Source organism: Eumetopias jubatus, unplaced genomic scaffold (genome assembly GCF_037043125.1).
Source record: "Eumetopias jubatus isolate StellerSeaLion01/CBP00866 unplaced genomic scaffold, mEumJub1_p1.0 scaffold_10, whole genome shotgun sequence".
NCBI classification, from domain to species: Eukaryota; Metazoa; Chordata; class Mammalia; order Carnivora; family Otariidae; genus Eumetopias; species Eumetopias jubatus.
In genome coordinates, this window is record NW_028274816.1 from 68280834 (window position 1) to 68303390 (window position 22557).

At 51.3% G+C, this 22557-nt stretch overlaps 1 protein-coding gene across 9 annotated transcripts in view; it reads right to left on the reverse strand.

Moving 5' to 3' along the window:
• The window catches only part of PEMT (phosphatidylethanolamine N-methyltransferase), an 86887-nt gene that overhangs the window by 12895 nt on the left and 51435 nt on the right, over positions 1-22557 (reverse strand). For all 9 annotated transcript variants that reach the window (XM_028089486.1, XM_028089487.1, XM_028089489.1 and 6 more), the window contains one exon: positions 4491-4606. In XM_028089486.1, coding sequence (XP_027945287.1) covers positions 4491-4606 — 116 coding nt within the window. The remainder of the gene's footprint in view (positions 1-4490; positions 4607-22557) is intronic.

Below are 22557 nucleotides of genomic sequence, written 5' to 3' on the forward strand. Positions count from 1 at the left end.
GAGGATGGACGACCCCTTCTGGAGAGGACCAGGGACCCCTGCTCCATTTCAGGCAGGAGACCAGGAGAGCCCAAGTCACCTGCTCCAGGACCGCCCGTCGGGAGCAGAGCTGAGGCTGCCCGGGGCACCTGCCCCTTCCCCAGGCTGCTCTGACTCACACTCCCTCCCAGGGTCCCGGACGGCATCCACCAGGGGGACCTGGATATCCAAAGGCAGCCATGGGACGACTTTCCTTTCATGGAGCCTAGGGGCCGGCAAACCACAGCCTGTGGCCAAATCTGGCCCTGCCGACTGTTCTAGTAAATTCCGTTTCATTGGAACTCAGGCACGCGCATTTCTTTACACACTGACGTGCTGTCTCTGGGAGTCACAACAGAGATTACGTGGCCCTCACAGTCAGAAATGCTATCTGGCCCTTACAGAAAAAGTTTGCTGACACCCGATATGAAAGATCATAAAATTATGCATCTAGATGAGCTAGAAGGGACCTCAATCACCAACTAGCCCAGGGGTTGACAAACTATTTCTCCAAAGGCCAGAAAATAAATATTTTCAGCTTTGAAGGCTGAGAGGCAAAACCCGGGGTATCATGTAGAGGCTCACAGAACCATTTAAAAACGTAACCATTTGCACAACTCAACGATGACAAACAACCTGATGAAAAATGAGCAAAGGACTTGAATAGACATTTCTCAAAGGAAGATAGATGGCCAATAAGCACATGAAAAAAAGTGCTCAGGGGAACGCAAATCAAAACAGTTCACACCCTTGAGGATGGCCATTATCAAAAAATAATAACATGAGCCTGGGTGGCTCAGTCGCTTGAGGGTCTGACTCTTGATTTCGGCTCAGGTCATGAACTCAGGGCCGTGGGATGGAGCCCCTCATCGAGCTCCGCGCTGAGCGTGGAGCCGGCTTGGGATTCTCTCTCTCCTTCTCACTCTGCACCCCCCACACCCTCCAAAAAAAAAAAATAGTAACAGCAAGCCCTGGCAAGGATGTGGAGAAACAGGAGGTTGCGGGCACTGGGTGGAAAGGTAAAATGGTACAGTGGCTGTGGGAAACAGTACGGCAGTTCCCCAGTTACATGCAGAATTACAGAAGGACAAGCTTTACAAAAAAAAATTCAAAGTGCTTTTATTTTTTACCCATTTTATAGAGATATAATTGATGTAGAACTCTGGGTGAGTTTAAGGCATACATGGTGATGACTTGATGTACGTATATATTATAAAATGATTACAATAAGGTTGGCTAGCGTGCATCACCTCACACACTCAACGTGTGTGTGTGTGCGTGTGGTGAGAAATTCTAAGCTCTCCTCTCTCAGCAACTTTCAAGTATACAAGACAGGATTAACTATCCCCAAGCTGTGCATTAGATTTCCCCAGAACTTATTCACCTTCTAACTGGAAGTTTGTGCCCTTGGACCAACATCTCCCTGTTTCCCGCACCACCCCCCGCCCCCCCACCCGCAGGCCCTGGCAACCACAAATCTACTCTCTGTTTCTATTAGTTGGATTTTTTTTAGATCCCACATATAAGTGGCATCATACAGGATTAGTCCTTCTGTCTAGCTTACTTCACTTAGCATTATGAAGCAAGTTCTGACACGCGCTCCAACAGGGATGAGCCCTGACAACATTATGCTACATGAAATAAGCCAGACGCAAAAGAACAAAGACCGTGTAATTCCACTTATACGAGATTCTAGCGTAGCTCATGAGACATAAAAAGGCAGGTGGCTAGCAGCGTTGGGCCTTGGGGGTACAGTTTGCCAACCCGTGAGGAGTTCAACACCCAGCTGGGAGACAGAACAGAAAGGGTAAGGAATTCATTCATTCATTCATTCATTCATTCACTCCACAGGGGGAGAGTGTCTGCAGGCCGTGTGGGCACAGGCTCCTTAGGGAAGAAAACAAAGGGAAAAGAATCCGTTGAGCTGGAAGGGAGCTAACAGGGCTGGGCTGCAGGCCAGGGTGGGGGCTGGGGAAGAGGGAAGGAGGCCGGCGGGGTCTCCGGGCCAGCTGAGTTTTCAGAGTCATTGAGGGAGGGACCCCACGGGGTGGGGTTGGAAGGCTAGTGCGCAGCACAGGGGGCCCAAAGGTGCCCAGCAGCCAAGCCGGGATGTGGGGCTCTTAGCCAGAGCAGCCACGAAGGGCCTGGCTGCCAGGAGGGTCCCTTCCTCCACACCCTTGTGCCTCCCTGTCCCTTCCCTCAGCTTCGGCACCCCTCCACGCGGGAGCCCGAGGGGATGGTTTCTCTCAGCCGCACGGTGAGGGCGGTTCGCTCGGGAGGGCAGAGTAGCGCCCTACAAGCTGAAAACCCGACCTGGTCCGTGAACTCACTGTCCCGGCTCTGAGAGGCCCGCGGCGCCTTCTTTCCTACCAGATCGCAGGGGGGGCCTGACCCCACAGGCCACCCCCGTCCAGCCCGGGCCCCGCCAGGCTGGGGACACCGAAGGATCACTGGGGTGCGTGAGCAAGGGAAGGAGGCAGCCTCCCCACTTCATAGGAGCCCTTTGGTCAGGGCCAAGAGTGGCAGGGTCCAGAAACAAAAGGAGACGAGAGCGGTGCATGCACATGTGAGTCGCACACGTGAGTCTGCACACGGTGACAAGACTGGGACGGACCCAGGTCCCCTGCTCGGAGATGGCCTCCGCCCAGTTCTGCTAAGAGAGCCCCGCCCCGTGCCCTGCTCACAAAAGGGACGGAAGTGTGTACGGGGCTGAAGTGCAGGTAGCCTCCCAGGAGACACCAAGAAACGGGGAACCGAGGTCCCAGGGGTGGGGGCAGACCAGGCCCAGGGCGGGAGGGCGGCGCCGAGAGCCCCCCTGTGCCAGCCCTGCCAGGAGGGGCTTTTTCTGCTGAGCAGCTGAGGACCCTGAGGCTGGGAGGCCACGGCGGGCCCGGCGGGCCTCGGTGGGCAGGACAGGCACAGGCCTGTGTGGGCCAGCCCCTCTCGCCCCCAGCATCCAGGGCAGCCACCGCCGTCCTCTCTGCATTTAGCCCGAGTGCTCACTGGTGTCTGCATTTGGCCCTGGTGATCGACTGGCTCACAGGAGAGGCAAAGCCTGACCCTCCTGGGGCTCACTGTCACGTGGGTCTTACATTGTACCAACGAACGGCCTCGGGGCTCTGCGGGAGCTGGGCTGGAGCGGGGCGGGGGGTGGGGGGGGTCACCCTGGGGCTTCTGCACCCACCGTGCGGTCAGGGGGGCTCTGGGAGGTGCCGCGGACGCCGACGGCTAACGTGGGAGGAGAGGCCAGACCCGGCCAGAGGTGAGGCGAGAGAGAGAGAGAGAGTCCGGGCAGGGGCCCTGCCAGGGGCCTGAGAGGAGGTGACCCAGAGCCGACTGACACGGCTGGGCCTGTCACTGTAAGGAGACAACAGGCAGGCCGCCTGAAAGGCCAAGAAGCAATGTCCATGGGGGAGGCTGGCCTTGGCGGGGCCCCTCCTGGCCACACTCCCTCTCCTCACTCCCGGGAAGGCCAAGCCCGCAGGGGTGTGGGGCAAAGATGTCCCGGGCACAGAGACGGAAGGCCGGGGCCCTGGCTCTCGCGGGGTGAGAGTGCGAAGGCCCAGGCAACATGCACGCCCCTGCCCTTGGCATCGACAGAGGCCGCTTCCCACGTGCGAGGGACGGAGCACCCAGCACAGCCCTCACCCGCCCACCCCAGGGCCCACAGGGGAACATGGAGACCAGCTGCCACCTGGCTCCCCGATGACCACTCCCAGGTGGGGGCCGGGGCCACCAGAGCGCCTCATCCGTCGTGACAAGTCAGGGATGGGGACTCTCCTGGGCCTCGTCTGTTTTCTAAAGCACCGCGTGGGCCATGTTCAGTCCACGAGCTAGCGAGCCGCCCACAGAACCGAGGTAGGACCCGAGGCTCAGGGACGGCCAGGCCAGGCTGGGCCACAGAGCCTGCAGGGCACTGCGCCTCCCGTCTGAGCACGAGTGCGCGCCACTGGCCCAAGCGCGGCACTTCATCATCTAGGAGTTCGCCTGCTCTCTCCGCTTTCTTGGACGGCAGGAAGGTAACAACATGTCAAGTCCAGAGTTGAGCTGAGCAGCTTGCTGGCACCAGCCCAAGCCTGGGTGAGGCCCAGGCCCCAAGCGTCACCTGTCTCCTGTTCCGGCCCTTCCCGGAGGGCACTCCCGCAGCAGTTTTGTCTACACACTTGAGCCTGGGGACCACCTGGCCTTGTCCACCCCGCTCCTCCACGCCTGGACCCCGAGCACGAGGCACAGTCCCCCTCCTGGGGCCACGAGGATTCCCCTGCCAACAGGAGTCTGATGGCCCAGAGAGGGAAGGGTGACTCGCCATGGCATGAAGCCTCGGAGAGCAGACTTCCCTGGGTGCAGACCCAGGGCTCCCCGCGTCTTGCTGGACCACCTAATACTGGCAACAGCAGCCACCCCTTCGGACACCGCGGATGCCTACGATGAACACAGACTTGATCCGGCCAGGCAGCCCGGGGGGTGCTTACCAGTGGGAGCGCAGAACGTTCAGGAGCAAAATGACAGCGCCCAGGGAGTAGCAGGCCAGGTAGGGGGATCGGAAGGCCCTGCTCAGCTTTCGGGTTTTCTGTTCCCATCTCGCAACCTAAACAGCACGGAAGAGAGAATAAGGCAACATAAGATGTTCGCTGGGGAGAATCCAGGGGCGACGTGGAAGTGGGGGGGCAGGTCCCCATTCCAGGCAGGGAGAGTCAGACGGAGCAGCTGTGTGTGGATCTCGGTCCAGCCCCGCAGGGATTTCCGCACCTCTAGTCCTGTCTGGGTGGACCGCGAGGTCCTTCTGGAAGCACGTCCCGCCGGAAGTGTCCCCAGCGGCCACGCCGGACCCCGAGGAGGCAGAGGAGGAGAAGCTGCTGGAGAAGACGGGCTGCCAAGGGGAGAGCACAGACCCAGGGCCTACATCCCGCCTGCAGGGCGCTCTTACTCCCGGGGGAGGGGGAGGCCAAGAAGGGGCAACCCGCACCCTCACCCCTGCTTCCCCAGCGCCCCCCTGCTGCCCAGGCACAGACTTCCAAGTTTTTAATTTTAGCCACAGAATCCTTATTTCCGTTTTTCACCCCAATCATATCTAGACTTTCAACCTTCAACAGCTCACAGCGGAGCATAGTGAACAGACGGCTCTGTTTGTCTCCACCAGCCCAGCTTCCTGACGCGCACGACCGCCATGCTGGGGTTCCGCTGCACCTGCTGGCGGAGGCTGGGGGGCGGTGCAAAAAGGCAAATACACAGCCGGGCGTGCTGGAGGGGAGGCAGCTGGGAGTCAAAGTGGCCGCCCTCTGGTCATGTGAGCAGGACACCCACCTGGGCCCTGAACATGAATGTATGTGTCTGTGTGTAATATACGGAGGGTCTCCAAGGCCCCAACCGGCCTTCTATGGTCCTGGAATTACGGCAGGACGACGAAGTCCCGGGGGCCACTGGGGCCAGTATCTCCACTCCGGCCCCAGCCATTAGTCTACCTGCTGCCCATCTCCACTTGCCCAGCGAACCTGCGCTTCCCAGCACTTCAGCAGTGACAGAGTGACTGGCAGCTCCAGGTCCACCTGTGATTTGGCTCAAGGCCACCGACTCTCTGACTCTCTCCCTGGAGGAGGCGGCTCCCGTGCCTGTGCCCAGATTCCCTGGGTGGTAGAGGGTACAGGCTAGAGTTTACGGGAAGGAGGTGAGTGAGTGCGGTGGTTCCTGGGCCTTCCCCTCAATTGCAGATCTGCGATTGATACGACCCACTGCTCAATTCTCCTGGAAGGTAAACAAGTCCTTTGTCCGGCTCCAGGCAGGTGGCCTCTGCTGACCCCGTGGGAAGCTCAGGCCTCACTCAGAAAGGGAGGGTTGAGCATTCAAGGGGCTCCGAATGCTCCACCCAGTGGCCTGCAGGTGGCCTGGTGGGAGGCAGGGCCACAGACTGCACGCTTCTCGTGGCCAGGCCAATTCGAGATTTTCGAAAAACGTTTAGGGATAAAAGTCAAAGTGTTTTTGCGTTGCGCAACCATCAGCAGGGTCTAATTCCAGAACACTTCCATCACCCCCCACCGGAACCCTGTACCCATTAGCTGTCACTCCGCCTTCCCCTCTCCAGCCCCTGGCAACCTCTAATCTACTTTCCCCGTCTATGGACTGCCCTCTTCCAGAAGGGGTACAAACAGAACCTTGTGACCTTCTATCGCTGGCTTCTTTCACTTAGCATAATATTTTTGAGGTTCATCCACGTTGTCGCATGTGATTTTATGACCGAACGATATCCCATCGTGTGCAAGAGACCATTTTATTTACCCATTCGGCAGGTGATGGACATTCGGGTTATTTCTGTCCTTTGGCTACTATGGGTCACACTGCTATGAACACCCGTGTCTAAATCTGTGTGGACATGGGTTTTCACTTCTCTTCGGTGTATATCCAGGAGTGGAATTACTGGCTCATAGGGTAAATCCATTTTTAACTTATTGAGGAACTTCCAGACCGTTCTCCACAGTGGCTGCACTGTTTTTCACGCCAGCCAGCAGTGTGTAAGTGGTTCCGATTTCTCCACATGCTCGCCAACACTTGGAATTTTCCATTAAAAACAAAACAAAACTGTAGCCATTCTAGTGGATGACATGTGGCAAGTCACCTCATTTGGAGTCCCCACAAACTAATGGGTGACATGAAACATCTTTTCACGCACCTACTGTCCATTTGTATGTCTTCTTTGGAGAAGAGTCTGTTTGAATCCTTTGCCATTCTTTTTATTAGGTTGATTATCTTTTTGTTAATGAGCTGTACGAGTTCTTTACATATTCTAGATGCTAGATCTTTATCAGATATCTGATTCACAAATATTTTCTCCCATTCTGTGGATAGCCTTCACTTTCTTTCTAATGTCCCTCCCTGCACAAAAGCTTTTTATGTAGCTGAACCATGTTGTTTGCTTGTAGGATTCAGCCAAGCCAACTCCACCAACTAACGTGTGTAGGAGGCTCAAAAAGTCAGTAAACCAGCAGGCTTGCCCTCGGGGACCTCAGAGTCTACCAAGATAAGACATGGAGTAGATTTTCCATCTGTGTGCCTGATCCTAAATCAGGAGGGTGTCTGGGGTAGTCAGATTGTGTGGCCTGCACAGGGTCCTTTCTAGAGGTCCCCAGGGAAGCCACGGTCACCCTCCAAAGCAGTCGACCAAGGGGTCCAGACGAAGGGGTAAACACAAGTCTTTTCAGAATGACTGGTGGGGTCACACAGCCAGCAAGAGGAGGAGAAAGATGAACTTTGGGCTCCAGATCCAGTGCTCCCTGTCCAGGGAAGGCCCCTCTCTCCACCCTTCCAATGAGCCGGTTGTTTTTCAAATAAGCTCTCTTTAGCACACCTGGTTCCTTGTAGGTGATTTTAAGATAGAGCTTTAAAGACGACTGATTTTTTTTCCCTCCCAGCTGATGGGATAATGCTTTCAAAAGGACATTGAAATCGGTTAGAAAGGACATAAGGTGTCACCTACTTCCACCCGAGGGGCTTGGGACCGTCCCAGCAGGCCCGGTCCGGGAAGCACAGAGGGGGGGTCACTGAGAGCACTAGACGCTGGACCCGGGCCTGCCCGGTGTATGCGCCACGCTTGAGGAGGCCAGTTTTTCTCTCTCTCTGGAGCTGTTTGTCCAGCTGTCCAACGAGGTGGATGTGAGAGCAGGTAGCATTCGGTGCTCCTGAGGACGGCTCTGCCTCTCAGAAGCCCGCCCCCCACCGTCCGGGACGCAGAGACAAAACGTGTCCCACCCTGCAGAACAACTGTCATGGACCATAGCTGAGCAAAAGGAGCCCGATGCAAAAGAGCGCCTTCCGCCTCATTCCATTTACATGAAGTTCTAGCCGGGGCAGAACCCACTAGAGTGACAGAGGTCAGCGCATCGGCTGCCTGCCAGGGCAGGGGCTGGGGGCTGTAGCAGGGAGGGGAGCTGAATAGGAGGGGAGCATGGGAGGACGTTGTGGGAAGGAAATGCTCTATACCTTGATCAGAGCGTTGGCTACACGGGCAGACACCTTGGTCGCCACTCAAACTGTACACTTGAAATGTGTGCGTTATAGTGTATGTACACTTTACCTCGAGAAAGCTGATTTTTAAATCCAATCCTTGTACCTGAGCTCTAGGGCCAGAATGGCTGCCAATGCCATGTACCCTGGCAGACTCTCCACACGCGACACCCCGGAGTCCTGAGCCCATCCCTCTAAAGGAGGGGCCTGTGCCCTGTGTCCATGGGGCTGACCGATGTGTCCAAGGATACACAGCAGACCCCAGCCCAGAGCCGACACGCCACTTCTGTAGCCACAGTGCACTCCTGGGTGGCCAGGAAGGGGGCCCATGCTCCAGCCCTTTGGGGACCACTCTGCCACCCCCGACCTCCCAGCTGGCCCCCCACACCCCTGTCCCTTCACCTGGAGAACGGTGGGGCGGGGGGGGGGAGGTGACAAATGTACTTTCTGAGTAATCTCATAACAAAAGGTGGCAGAGCCCGGGAATGGGCCGTGTGGGAAAGAGGAAACAAGGAATCCTATGAGTAACTGCTATCTATCTGACTTTCGGTCAGCCTGTATTAGATTGGGCTGTTATTTCAAGGCAATCAATAAATCAGCAGCCAATGGCCTTGCTGAGTCCAAGGTTAATTTTCCTCCCTGCCAGGCAGCCCCAACTCCCCTTCCTCAGGCGCCCAGCTGCACACTTCATCCAATTAAGGGGCCGGAAGCGGGCCGCAGAGCTCGCCCGCAGGGGGCTAGACGCCAGGGGCCGAGCTGTGGGATGACGCAGGTGACTGTCCCGCGGGCTGTACGGGCATAGGCGTGGGAGGCAGAATGACCAAACAGCCCACTGTCGCCACTCCTGGCTTTGCTCGCCTTCTAGATTCCCAGAATACCCAAGATGGAGATGGGCATTCCCAGCCCTCCCCTACCGCATGCCCGACTTCCGCTCCCCCCGAGGTCGCCCCATAAATCCAGGGCCCCCCCCCAAGGTAAACCTGAATTTCACATCAATAACAAATACATTTTAGTATAAGTGGTCCCAAATGTTGCAATCTGCATCAAACCCACACTGAACCGGGGCTCCGTATTTGTGTTTGCCACATTTGGCAACCATGCCTCTCCCATACCCGTGGCCAAGCAAGGGTCACCCAGCTCAGCTCTGTAACGGGGAGGTCTCTTCTTCCATAACGCTGATTCATTTTCTTCTCTTTCTTTCTTTTTCTTTTTTCTTTTTTTTTTTTTTGCAAATCTCTCCCATAGGCTCTGTGCTCGGGCAAAAGAGACAGGCTGTCGGCTGGTGGAGCAGGCATAGATGGGCATCCAGGGACCCAGGGGCACAATTCACAATCCCTGACCCACCAGCAGCCAGCGGTACATCTGGAGGCACATGACTTCATTGTGTTCCACCTCAGCTGACTCGGCTGTAAAATCCGAAAACTAAGGCAGTAAAGCCCTTTTCCACATCCCGGTATGGGGGTAAGACCAGGGCTGATAGGGACAAAAACGTGCCGGCCCTACAGCCTTGTCTGGGTGGAGGAGAATGTCTCTCCCTTGGGTCCCTGGTGCCCAGAGCAGGCTCTGCATCTTCTTTACTTCTGGGTCCCGCTTGATCATGTTGAAGGTGCTGGGTCTGACCCTAAAGGAGGTGGCTCCACAGTCTGTCCCCAGAGGGAAGCACCCACAGCTCCCAATAGGGTGTACGCTTCTTTCTGGCACTTTCCAGAGCTCTATTCTCGGTACCCCTTGGGACTGCACCCTTTTGCTCAGACAGAGGTCATAACTGGGAGCCCAAGCAGTGCTTTGGTCAAACTCACGGCCCTTGAAAAATATCTGACCCAACAATTCAACACTGAGAGTTTTCACATTAAAACCCTGGCATCCAGGGGCGCCTGGGTGGCTCGGTCGTTAAGCGTCTGCCTTCGGCTCGGGTCATGATCCCCGGGTCCTGGGATCGAGCCCCGCATCGGGCTCCCGCTTCTCCCTCTCCCACTCCCCCTGCTTGTGTTCCCTCTCTCGCTGTGTCTTTCTCTGTCAAATAAATGAATAAAATCTTTAAAAACCAAACCCTGGCATCCAGTGTGAGGGGGGATCTGGACAATGAGGCCACAGTGGGCCCGCCACCCTGCCTGGCAGCCCACGGCTACAGAGCCCGCCTCCTGGCAGAACGGGCAGTGGCAGGGGTCCCCGTGATAGCAGGCTGCATGCATGTGAGCTGAGGGCTCCTGACAGCCAGGGCGTGTGTGTGAGCAGAGTTACACCAGGGGCAGGTCAGGACTGCTCACATAGCCTCCAGCGGGCACACCGCAGTGCTTCAAACTCCAGGCCTCCAGCATGTAAGCCCCGAACGCCGTGGGCCCCTGAGCTGGGCGGCCCCACTAGCTGCAAAGGGAAGCCTCGTCGGCGTCCACAGGGAAGGAGAAATGTGCCTTCAGCAAGTCCCCAAAACAGCCACAGCATCACACAGCAGCATGTCCCTGCCACTCAGACCCAAGTCCTGCTGGGCTTAAGGCCCAGGGACCAGAGGCGGGAAGGTGTAACTAGTAACGTCGGTGACTCTCGACCTGGAACGCCTGTGTGGAAACCATCAAGGTCATTGCCAGGCTCAGCAGGCCTGACAGCCATGGGCTCCACAGGCCCAGGCTTGAATCCTGGCCCCTAGTCTTTACAGACTATGTGCCCTTGAGCCACTTCCTCTGCTTGAAATACGAGTAACACCTAGCACAGAGAGTTGTGAGATTATATGATATCTACGTGATGTGCTCAGCCCAGGGCCGGAGAAGAATAAGGGTGTCCTTGGGAGATCCTTACTCAGGGATGCTGGCAAGCCGGCGGCACCTGTTAGAACCAGGGAGAGCCAGGACTTGCCAAGCACCTAGTGACTGTCTGAGTAGCTCACTAGGAACACAGTGAGTGTGGGTGACAGCAACTGAGAAAATGGGAGGCATGTGGCTGTGGCCATAAGTGATAGAGAGATGGATATCTGGGATGTCTTTTCAGATAGACCACGGAAAAGTCTTCGGCTCTGGAAGGCTATGAGAAATATCTTTCCGCTCAATCTACCCACCTATCCACACATCCAACCACCTACCCACCATCCACCCATCCACCACCCACCCATCCATCCATCCACCTACCCATCATCCACCCACCTGCTCATCCACCCATTCACCCACCAGCCACACATCCAACCACCCATGCACCCACCCACCCACCCATCCACCCACCTCTCCACCCCATCTATCCACTCGTTCACCCATTCACCCAACCACCTACCTATTCATCCAACATTTCCTGGGGGATCTACTATAGGCCAGATATTGTGTCAGACAGGAGAATGTTTTGAAAAGAAAATGGGGAGAAAACCATACAAAATCATTCATAACAGTGGTGCTTGTTCTCATGTAAAATGTGTAATTTAATAACAGTAATTAAAGCCCAGGATGCCTCAGTCACTGAAAGCACCAGCACCAGCCCCCTCCCTCCGGGTGTCCGCAAGACAAAAGCAAAGGCCGTGGGGGAGGAGACTACCAGAGTCCAGGCAGGGGCCTCAAGAGCCATCTCTCCAACTTGATGAGGACCTTTTCTGGACACACACTCCTCTTTGTCTCTCAAATTTCCTCCATGTCCTCAGAAAGAGGGTCACCAAGGATGGATTTTTGAAATACCCCATTTGAAATGAGACAGAGGCTCTTTCACGTTCACTAAACGACTAACTGTTGGGTACCCACCCTGGTGGCCAGCACGATGGTACGCTGGTGAAGAGCATCGGGTTCTGGGTTCAAACTCGAGCTAGGGCAGCTCACGTGCCTCTCTCTGCCTCAGTTTCCTGACCTGTAAAATGGAGCTAGTAAACACTATCTCATAGCACTGCTGTAAGGATGAAGTGAGTTCATGCACACAAAATGCTCAGAGCTCACGCCTAGAGTGTGGCAAACTTTCAGATGGTAGCAATGCTGTTTGCTTTCATTTTGGTGTAGACAAGTGGGTTGGAGTTGAAAGGCATAGAGAAGGCCCAGGCAACGCAGATGGAGAAAGTCTGTTGTGGACCAGCGTCCCTGGGAGAAGATGTACAGACCCTGTGTCACACTGGGCACCAGGCCCACTCACCTGGCAGTCCCTCTCTGCCCTGGCAAGCTGTCAGTGCTCAGCGAGGCTCCCCGTCTCGCTCTCTGCATGCTTCACTAGTGAAACCCATCAGAGCCCGACTGCAGCCACGGGGGTCTCCGATAGCCAGAGTCAGGCCCCAGCATCTAGTCTAGGCCTCTCCACCTGGGGACCAGAGGCACACTTCAGGGCTCAGGCAACATCCCAAAGCTGAAGCAAATGATACAGCAAATGCCTTTTTAACTTTTGCTGAGAAGGAGCCAGAGTTTCCATGAGTTTTTCCAAGGGGTTCACAGGCTCCACAATGAGAGCCACCAATATAGCCCCTTTCTCCTTTCATTTAGATTACATGGTCCACTTCCCCACCCAGACACACCCAGGTGCCTCTGTTACCTCTCTGCCTTCTTGCTGGTACCTCAAGCTCGTCTTGCCTGCAACTGGGCCCCACCAGCACCCCCCACTGATTCTACCCACTACTCACCCCCCTATGTCCGAGATCATCCCAGCCACAACCAGAACCTTTCCACTCCTCTGAACTCCTGTCACACACTCATTGATGGATTCTGGGCCTGGCTTCACCCTTCACATGGCATCTCCCTCTATGTGTACCTAGCTTTGTGTCCAGCAAAGAAAGACGATCTCAGAGAACACTGGGCTTCATGAATGAATGAATGTTCGAATGAATGTACGAAAGCTCAGAGGCCTCCAACTCAACAGAACCAGTGAGTACCTTCTCTGAACTTCTCTCCTCTGCTTCTGCCCGCCCTACAGGGAGACTCAGTGGGGCCCACCCAGGTGGTTCCATTTAGAAGTGAGTAAGGGCTTGGAGGAGCCAAGAGGAGCAGGAAGCCACTGACTGGGCTTCCATGAAGAAGGGAGGGGTCCAAAGGCCCTGGAGGAAGGCAAGGTGTATGTCTCTGCTCAGCCAGCCAGACTGCCTCCCCCAGAGAGCCCTGGGCCACCGAGCAAGTATGCAGGCTGGCTCCCACCTGCCCTTCCCTGACACCCAGCTCTGCCCTGTCCTTCGGGTGCATATGGCCCCGGCTCTCCTTTGTGAGACCTGTCCTGATCCGCCCAGAGTGCCCTCTCAGCCCCTGGCGCCCTGAGGCTGGGCCAGCCACCCTTTCATGACACAGAACCAGCCAGCCGCACAGGGCCGTGTCCAATGGCTTCCATAGCTCCATGCCCCTTCAGTGCTGCCCACAACCTCACTCCGTCATTACCTGCTCACTGGACACTTCCTACCAGCTTGTCCAGTGAATAAATCAATTTCAAGGTACATCCAAGATGTCCCGCTTGCAGTGAATTCACCTCTGGACTTGATTGCCTGGGAGAGGGTCCCCAAGTCATACTTTGGGAGCTGGGGCACAAAGCCTGTTGTTCACCTGACACCAGCCGCCCACCCCCAGGCAACCTGCAAGATTCCAGCCCAGCAGCATGACCTCACGTCACACCCGAGGGGGCCATGGTGCACAGAGAGTCTCCTGCCTGCACTTGGCATTCCTGCTTCTTCGGCTGCCTTGAGCCCACCTGCCCCCATCTGCAATGGCCAACTGCAATAGAGCAGGAAGAGGAGATGGGAGGCAGGCCATGCTCTCACTGTTTCCAGATGCAGGGCAGGAGAAAGAGCCATAGGGAATGAGTCCCAGGAGATGTCAGGGACACAGGCTCTGGGTTCACACTGTGGCTTCAGCACCACCTATGATATCCTTTAACCTGGGCACCCACCACAGCCTCCATCAGCAGGGGACAGGGGAAAAAAACTGTGGTACTGCTATGGTATGAGCTCCAGAATATGCCATTAAGTGAAAAAAGGCAAGTGCAAGAGAACACGCGCCCTACCTATTATGTAAAAAAGGGGGGCACCGACACTTGCTTATGTTTTCAAAAACGAAAGAAATAACAGAAGGAGAGACCAAAAACTAATAAAAACTAGTATCTGTAGGTGAGGGCTGGAGCAGCAGGGGGGAAAAGATGCCAGACATTTATGAATGTCTTTTGTTTGATAATGTTGACTGTGAGACCATTTACTGTTTTATAAAAACACTAAAAATCACTAAAAACCCAAAAACCAAATAAAGGAACTTAACCATATATGAAATTGTTTTCAAGTAATTTTAAACATAGTATTTTGACCAATCCTCCCTCATGCAATAATATAACCTGAGGACAAAAAAAAACAAAAACAAAAAAACAAAAAAGCAAACCTAGAAAGAAATTCTAAACTGCATCCCATATTGTTAGTAATACAATAACTGCAAGCATATTGTTAGTAATAATGCCGGTATTGTTATTTTGACTATATATAAAGTACGTTAATGTATTTAGAAGCCACACTTCCCATATAAGAGAAGAGATACAAAAATAAAATCTTTAAAGTTAAGCAAAAACTGGAGTGCCTGGGTGGCTCAGTCAGTTAAGCATCTGACTCTTGATCTCGGCTCAGATCATGACCTCAGGGTTGTGAGATGAAGCCCCACATTGGGCTCTGAGCTGGGTGTGGAGTCTTCTTAAGATTCTCTCTCCCTCTCCCTCTGCCCCACCCTGCCTCCCCTCTAAAAAAAAAAAAAAAAAAAAAATGTAAAAAATAAATAAATATAATAAAGTGAAAGAAGAACTTTCAGAATGGAAATATCAGTATGAACTTATGATTTCTTTCTTTCTAAAAAATTCATTTTTCCTAGCCTGATTCACAAAAGAGGCCTCTCCAGTTGCAATGAGCACCTCTAGCAACCAGATCGTGATCTCTTAAGTGTCACTTTCAACTAAAAGTCTCCAGAGCTACTTGGTTCAAAGGCCAATTCCAGGTCTAGAATAGGAAACATACAAGACATTGAATCTGGGAACAGAAGCTGTCAAAGATGCATGTGGAAATGTCAGAATAGTGACGAAAACTTCAAGTGTCCCCAGCTGGCTAAAAACAGGTGCTGAGCAACAAAAGCAATGACAACACATTGAAATACGTCAAATATATGCACATACACACAAACAGCATACATATACACACACAAATCATCAATCTCTTTGGAGATTGCTAGGATACTGACACCGTATTCTGAAAATTGGTTTTTAAAAGGGGAAAAATTAAGCATTCATCCTGCCATTGCTAAATGAACTGTATCTCAGAGTTACCAAATCACTAACGAGGAAAAGTTCCTACTTACAGAAGAATCACAGCTGATATATGGAAGAAGAGTGATAGAATGAAAACATCACCATTTCGCAACTCCTAAATGAGATACAGATCTAGGCCACATGCATCAGTGACCAAAACCAGCAGGGAACAGGTGGGGAACTTGACAATGGAGGGTCAGGCTGAACTCCAGAATCCAGTGGCCAATTTCTGTCACTCAAAGTGGGGCTTCCTGAAGTGTTGCAACAGGAAGCACGAGGTTCAACAGCAGGAAACTGACACTTAGGGCAAATACTCAAATATTGGCAATTTCATGTATTTCAACTGAACATGCAGCACATTCTATGAATATTCTCTGTATCTATCAGTTTACAGGAAATATACCAGAACAGAGGAATATGTTAAAAAGTATCACAAATATATAATCACCCAAACCCAGAAAATTCCACTGGACAAATGACTCAGTTTCTTGAATACATAAATGGCATGGAATGAAGGGATGGGACACTACTCTGATTAAAAGGGACTTAAGAATGCAACCACATGCAACGTATCTCTTATCTGGATCCCGATTCAAACACACCAATTGTAAAAAGATACTTTTGCGACCATCAGGGACAAATGAACATGGACTGAGTATTAAACATGGGCTGTCCTTTCAATTTCCAGCCAAGATGGATGGAGTTAGCCTCTCACCTGAAACAACCAAAAACAGACAAATAGTTTTCCAGACACCAGACATGAAGGAATGAAGGACACTGATTTAAACTTAACCACGTCAATAATCACACTAAATGTTAATGGCCTAAACATCACAATTAAAAGACAGATTGTTGGATTGGGTTAAAAAAAAAAAAAGGCAAGATCTAACCATATGCTGGTTACAAAGAAATACACTTTACTTAATAGGATACAGATTGGTTAAAAGTAAAAGGATGGTACAAGAGACAACAGGCTAACAGGGGTCAAAAGAAAGCTGGAGTCTTATATTAGTTTCAAGTGTATAATACAGAGGTTCAACAGTTCTGTACATTACTCAGTGCCCATCGCAATGTGTTAATTTTACTGGAATTTTAAAAATATACTCATTTTAAAAATAAATATTTAAAAATAAAGATTTTTTTAAAAAGGAAGCCAGCATATTATATTAATATCAAACAAAGTAAGTTTCAGGGCAAACATTGTCACCAGGATAAAAGATTTCTTCAGAATGAACCAAGAGGACATAACAATCCTAAACATCCATGCACCCAATCTCAGAGCTCATGTGAAGTTAAAAACTGATAAAGCTGCAAGAAGAAATAGATAAACCTTCAATTACACTCAGGTATTTCAATACCTCTGTCTCAATATTGATAGAACAAGTAAAGACAGAGATTTGAATATTATCAACCAACTCAGCCTATTTTATAAATCCCTCACCCAACAGCAGCAGACAACAAAAAATGTGCACATAAAATAGACCATATTCTGGAAAATAAAACAAATCACAGTAACTTCAAGGGGATTCAAATTACACAAAGTATGTTCTATGACCTTCTATGACCACATGGAATTAATTAGAAATTAATTACACAAAGATCTCTGAAAAAAAAATCCCCAAATGTTTGGAAACTAAGTAACACATTTCAAAAAAAAAAAAAAACAAAAACACATGGCAAAAGTAAGAAATCAAAAGGGAAATTAGAAAGATTTTTCATTGAGTGAAAATGAAAACCCAATATATCAAAACCTGTGGGACAGCACTAAAGCTGGACATGGGGCAAATTTATAGCGTTGAACACCTCCATTAGAAAAGAGAGGAGGGGCGCCTGGGTGGCTCAGTCAATTAAATGCCTGACTCTTGATTTCGGTTGAGGTCACAGTCTCAAGGTTGTGAGATCAAGCCCCATGTTGGGCTCCCCGCTCAGAGGGGAGTGTGCTTGAGATTCTCTCCCTCTCCCTCTGCCCCTCCCTCACTCACTCTCTGTCTCTCTCTAATAAATACATAAATCTAAAAAAGAACAAAAAAGCAAGAGAAGAAAGGTCTGAAAATCATTGGTCTCAACCACCTTAAGAAACTAGATGCCTGCTTCTCCCTCTTCCACTCCCCCTGCTTGTGTTCCCTCTCTCGCTGTCTCTCTCTCTCTGTGTCAAATAAATAAAATCTTTAAAAAAAGAAAGAAAGAAAAGAAGCTAGATACAGGAGAGAAAATGGGACCCCATGTCAGCATTAGTTTGCAGTGGAAATGAATGAAATCGAAATTAGAAAAACACTAGAGACAAGTCAATGAAACCAAGCACTGGTTCCCTGCGAAGAGGGATAAAATGTCACTCCAGACTGATCAAGAAAAAAAAGACACAGATTCTCAATATCAACAATGACAAAGATGATATCACTACAGAGTATGCAGAAATAATAAAATAAGTTAAAAGGGAAATAAGAGAACATGTGAACAGCTTTACACCAATAAGTCTGACAGCCTAGAAGAAAATGGATATATCCTTGAAAAACACAAATTACAATGCTCACTCAAGGGAAAAAAGTACATAACCTGACTAGCCCCGTATCCTTCCAAATACCTTAAAGTATAGCTTTAAGAATGAAGAAAACTCCAGGTCCGAATGGCTTCCCTGGAGACTTCTACCAAATATTTAAGGAAGAAATAAGACGAATTATGTAAAGACTCTTCCCCAAAATTGAAAGGAGAGAACAATTCCCAATTCATTCAATGAGGCCAGCCTTACCTGATACCAAAATCAAAGACATCCCTAGAAAACTAGGGACAAGTATCCCTTCTGAACAGAGATGCAAAAATTCTAGACAAAATGTTAGTAAATTAGCAAATGGAATCTCATGAGAGATTGAAAGAATAACACACCATGAGCAAGTGGGGTTTATCCCAGGAATGAAAAGTTGATTTAACAGTTGAAAACCAGTCAGTAAGGGGGCGCCTGGATGGCTCAGTCGGTTAAGCGGCTGCCTTCAGCTCAGGTCATGATCCTGGGGACCTGGGATGGAGTCCCTGCATCGGGGCCTCTGCTCAGCGGGGAGTCTGCTTCTCCCTCTGCCTCTGACCCTCCCCCCTGCTTGTGCTCTCTCTCTTTCTCTCTCTCAACTAAATAAATTTAAAAAAAAAAAGAAAGAAAACCAATCAATGGAATTCACCATACAAACAAAATACATAAGAAAAACACAATGACCACCTTAACAGATACAAAAACCCAACATACATTCCCGACAGAAACTCAGCACACCAGGGACACAAGGGCTCCCTCGTCCTGACAACGTCCTGACAACGAGCATCTTCGGAAAGCCTGCAGCTAACCCCACGCTGAAAGCAGGCCCCTTTGATCAGGAACAAGACGGTGGGGTCTGCTTTCACCACCTACTCAACGCTGTGCTGACAGTTCTAGCCCGTTCAATCAGATCAGGAAAGGAAATTTCAAAATCAGAAAGGAAGGAGTAAAACATCCTTCCCGGCAGACCCATGATCACGCGTGTGGAAAATCTGATGGCTCTACAAATGGTTGCAAGGCTGGCAGACTGAACGTGGTTAAGATGTTGCTGTGAGAATTCAGGGCATAAATAAATGAAGAGAGATACTGTGGCCCCAGGTCCAGAGGCTCAGTATTATTAAGATGTCAAGTCTCTCGATTGGTCTATAGGTTCAACGCTACCCACACCCCCGGACCCAAAATCCCAACAACCCTCTTGTTGCAAATTGACAGCCTGATTCTAAATCATATAGAACTGCCTAGAATAGCCAAGACAACTCTAAAAAAGGATAAACTTGGACTAACACGATCAGATTTCCAGTTGTATTCTAAGGCAACAGTAACCAAGACAGCCTGGTGCTAGTGGTAAGAACAGACAAACAGATCCCTGGAACAGAAGAGAGTCCAGAAATAAACCCACACAATGAAGACCAATTGATTTGTGACCAAGTGCAAAGGCAAGTCAGTGGAAAAATGAAAGTTTTTCAAGTGGCACTGGAGGTCACACTTGAGAGTGAACTGTATATATACCCTGTATATGGTAACTCAGACCATATACAAAAATGACCTCAAAATGGATTATAAATCTAGACATAAAACCCAAAGCTATAACACGTTTAGAGGAAAACATAGTAGAAAATCTTTATGACCTTGAGTTATGCAATCATTTCTTAGATACAACATGAAAGCATGATTCGTAAAAGAAAAAAAGTTGCTACACGGAACTCCGTGGGTGAGGTTCCTGGGGCAAGGGCCACCCCACCCTTCCCTGGAGCTCTGTGGGACCTTGGGACGGGTCCGGCCCGGTGAGTGACTGTGGTTCCTGGAAGCCTCTCTCCGCACATGACCGTGGCCTCTACAACACAGTCTCCCTCTGTGGGGCGAGCGCTCATGAAGGTGGCTGAGGCTTGCTTTCTTGTCTCCTGCCACTGAGTCCACACAGCAGTCCTATGAGGGGTGCACAGATGGATGCCTATTCCCAGGCTGGGGGTGGAGGGCAGCGGGGGGGAAAGCTCAGCCCCTGTACTGGCTGCATGGGGCAGGATCAGCTCCTCCTGGGAGCTGCGCTCATTCACGGTGTTGATGGTCTCTCTGCCCGTGAGGGGGAAGCACAAGACCCGCACCCCTAAACCCGTGGGCAATCCACCCTTCGCAGTGCTAGAACCAGGCCCTTGCAGGCCGGGAGTGGGTACTCTGACGCCACAGGTGAGACCAGCCTCCAAGGCCCTTCACAGCCAGGGATGCCCACAGAGAGAACTGGGGGTGGCTCAGGGCTGGACAGTGACACTCTATTTGGCTACTTTTCCTGGGTCTGGCCAAACCAAGGTCTCGAAGTGCCTATTTACAATGATGGCCACATCCTGACGTTGGGCCACTGTTGCCCCTGAAAGAAGGAAAGAGCAACAACAAACAAACAACTTGGTTCCGTAATGGGCAAGGACTTGAAGAGACCTTTCTCCAAAGAATGGCCCAAAAGCACATGGAAAGATGCTCAACATCCCTTATCATTAGGAAATCGAAACCGCAAAGAGATACCACCTCCTCCATGAGGACAGCGACTATCAAAAATCCGAGAGCAACTAGTATTGACGAGGATGTGGACAAACCGGAAGCCTTGTGCACCTTTGGCTGGAATGTAAATTGGTGCAGGTGCTATGGAAACCACTCGAGTGTTTCCTTTACGAATTAAAAACAGAATTCCCAGCAATTCCATTTCTAGGGATACACCCAAGGGAATTCTAAAGCAGGGCCTCGAAGAGCCATCTGGTCACCCATGTTCATAGTAACCTTATTCACAATAGCTAACGCATGGAAGCAACTCAACGGTGACCAATGAGCAGGTGAGCAGGTGAGCAAATGTGGTACGTCCATACAATGGAACAGATTCATCCTCAAGGAAGGCAATTCTCACCCACGCTACCACGTGGATGAACATGCTTGAGGACATTATGCTACGTGACTAAGCCAGACACGTAAAGACAAATACCACATGATCCCACTTATCTCAGATACCCAGGGTCATCAAATTCAGAGACAGCAAAAGGGTGGTTGCCGAGGGCTGGCGGCAGGGGAATGGGGAGTTAGCGCTGAATGGGGACAGAGTTTCAGTGTTACGGGATGAAGAGCTCTGGGGATGGACGATGGTGCTTGCTGCACAACAACATGAATGTTTTGTTTTGTTTTTTAAAAGATTTTATTTATTTATTTGAGGGAGAGAATGAGAGAGAGAGAGCATGAGGGGGGGGAGGGTCAGAGGGAGAAGCAGACTCCCCGCTGAGCAGGGAGCCCGATGCGGGACTCGACCCCGGGACTCCAGGATCACGACCTGAGCCGAAGGCAGTCGCCCCACCAACTGAGCCACCCAGGAGCCCCAACGTGAATGTTTTTAATACCATGAACTGTACACTTAAAAGTGGCTAAAATGGTAAGCTTTATGTTATGTGCATCTTAACACTAGGGAAAATAAAGGGAAAGGGGGGCACCTGGGTGGCTCAGTCAGTTAAGCATCCAACTCTTGATTTTGGCTCAGGTCATGATCTCAGGGTCGTGAGATCGAGCCCCAGGTCAGACTCTCCTCTGGGTGTGGAGCCTGCTTGAGATTCTCTCTCCCTCTCCCTCTGCCCCTTCCCACCCCTAAAAAAAAGAGAGAGAGAGAGAGAGAGAGAGAGAAAAGATATGTAGAAAAAATATTTTTCTGAAAATATCCTTTTCCTGGGCCCTGGGTCCCCTGCTTCCCCTAGCCCCGCTGCTGACACCCCCAGGGGGGCAGACCCCACCCCCGTAGGTCCCCAGACCCCATGCGCACAGGGTGACCATGGCCAGAGGCAGAAGTCATCTGGCCAGAGAGGGACACGGCCTAACCCAACACACTTGCCCTCACCCACATCCAGCCGCACATGGGAGCCACAAGCCACCCCACGTGCCAGGAGCTACAGCGCCCTCCCCCTGCCCTGCCCCCCAGTAAGACCCCGGTTTGTACAACTCACCACCTTCTGCCTCATAGCCACCTCTCCTGTCCCTGACAATTCGTCTTGGGAAAAGGGGCACGTGGGAGGAAGGGAAGGAAAGCCTGGACCACCGTTGGCTCCAGGACCCAGAGGCTCTGCCCCTATGGGAGTGGGACCTCACCCTGGCGCCCCACCAGCAACTGCAGGGGGTCCAGGCAGAGAGCCAGGGAACGCTCAGGGGACAAATGCCTTTCGGAGGGGACAGCTTGGCTGTAGGGACCCATAGGGTAAGCCCATCCTGCCTGATCTGCTCTCCCTGTCCCTGACAGAGGATGCTAAAGGGGTGCCGCCTGTTCTCACCTCAACAGGAAGCAGGGAGGACACCCAGTTCCCCAGAAGACAGCCCCTGAACTCTTGTCACTCACCTGACACACCATGTGGCCTGTCATAAGAAGAGGGTCACCCCAGGCCAGGGCAAAGGTGGCACGATGTCTCTCCATAACACAGTCCTCACTTAAGCAGACCAAGTATCTACTTTTAAGTTGTACTTAATACATACACTTAAAAGGGTAGGTAGAGGTAATTGTCTTATCACAAGATTCGCTGTGAGATTCGTCTGAATACGTGGGCTTTCCTACCGCACGTACAATGTTTGATTTACACGGAGCTTTATAGGATCTTTTTAAAAATGTATTTTAAATAAAACAAGGCCCACCTGTACAAAGCCACTGGAAAAATAGCCAGGAGTGAGTGGCTTTTCAACTATTAACCAAATATAGTGCAAAATCTAGTCTGCCCTCTTTGGTCAATATTTACATGGACTTCAGCCCGACTCAGAAAGGAAATTCGAAAGTGTTTGGTTCGAGGCCAGAGTGGTTGTCTGGATACACAGGGTTT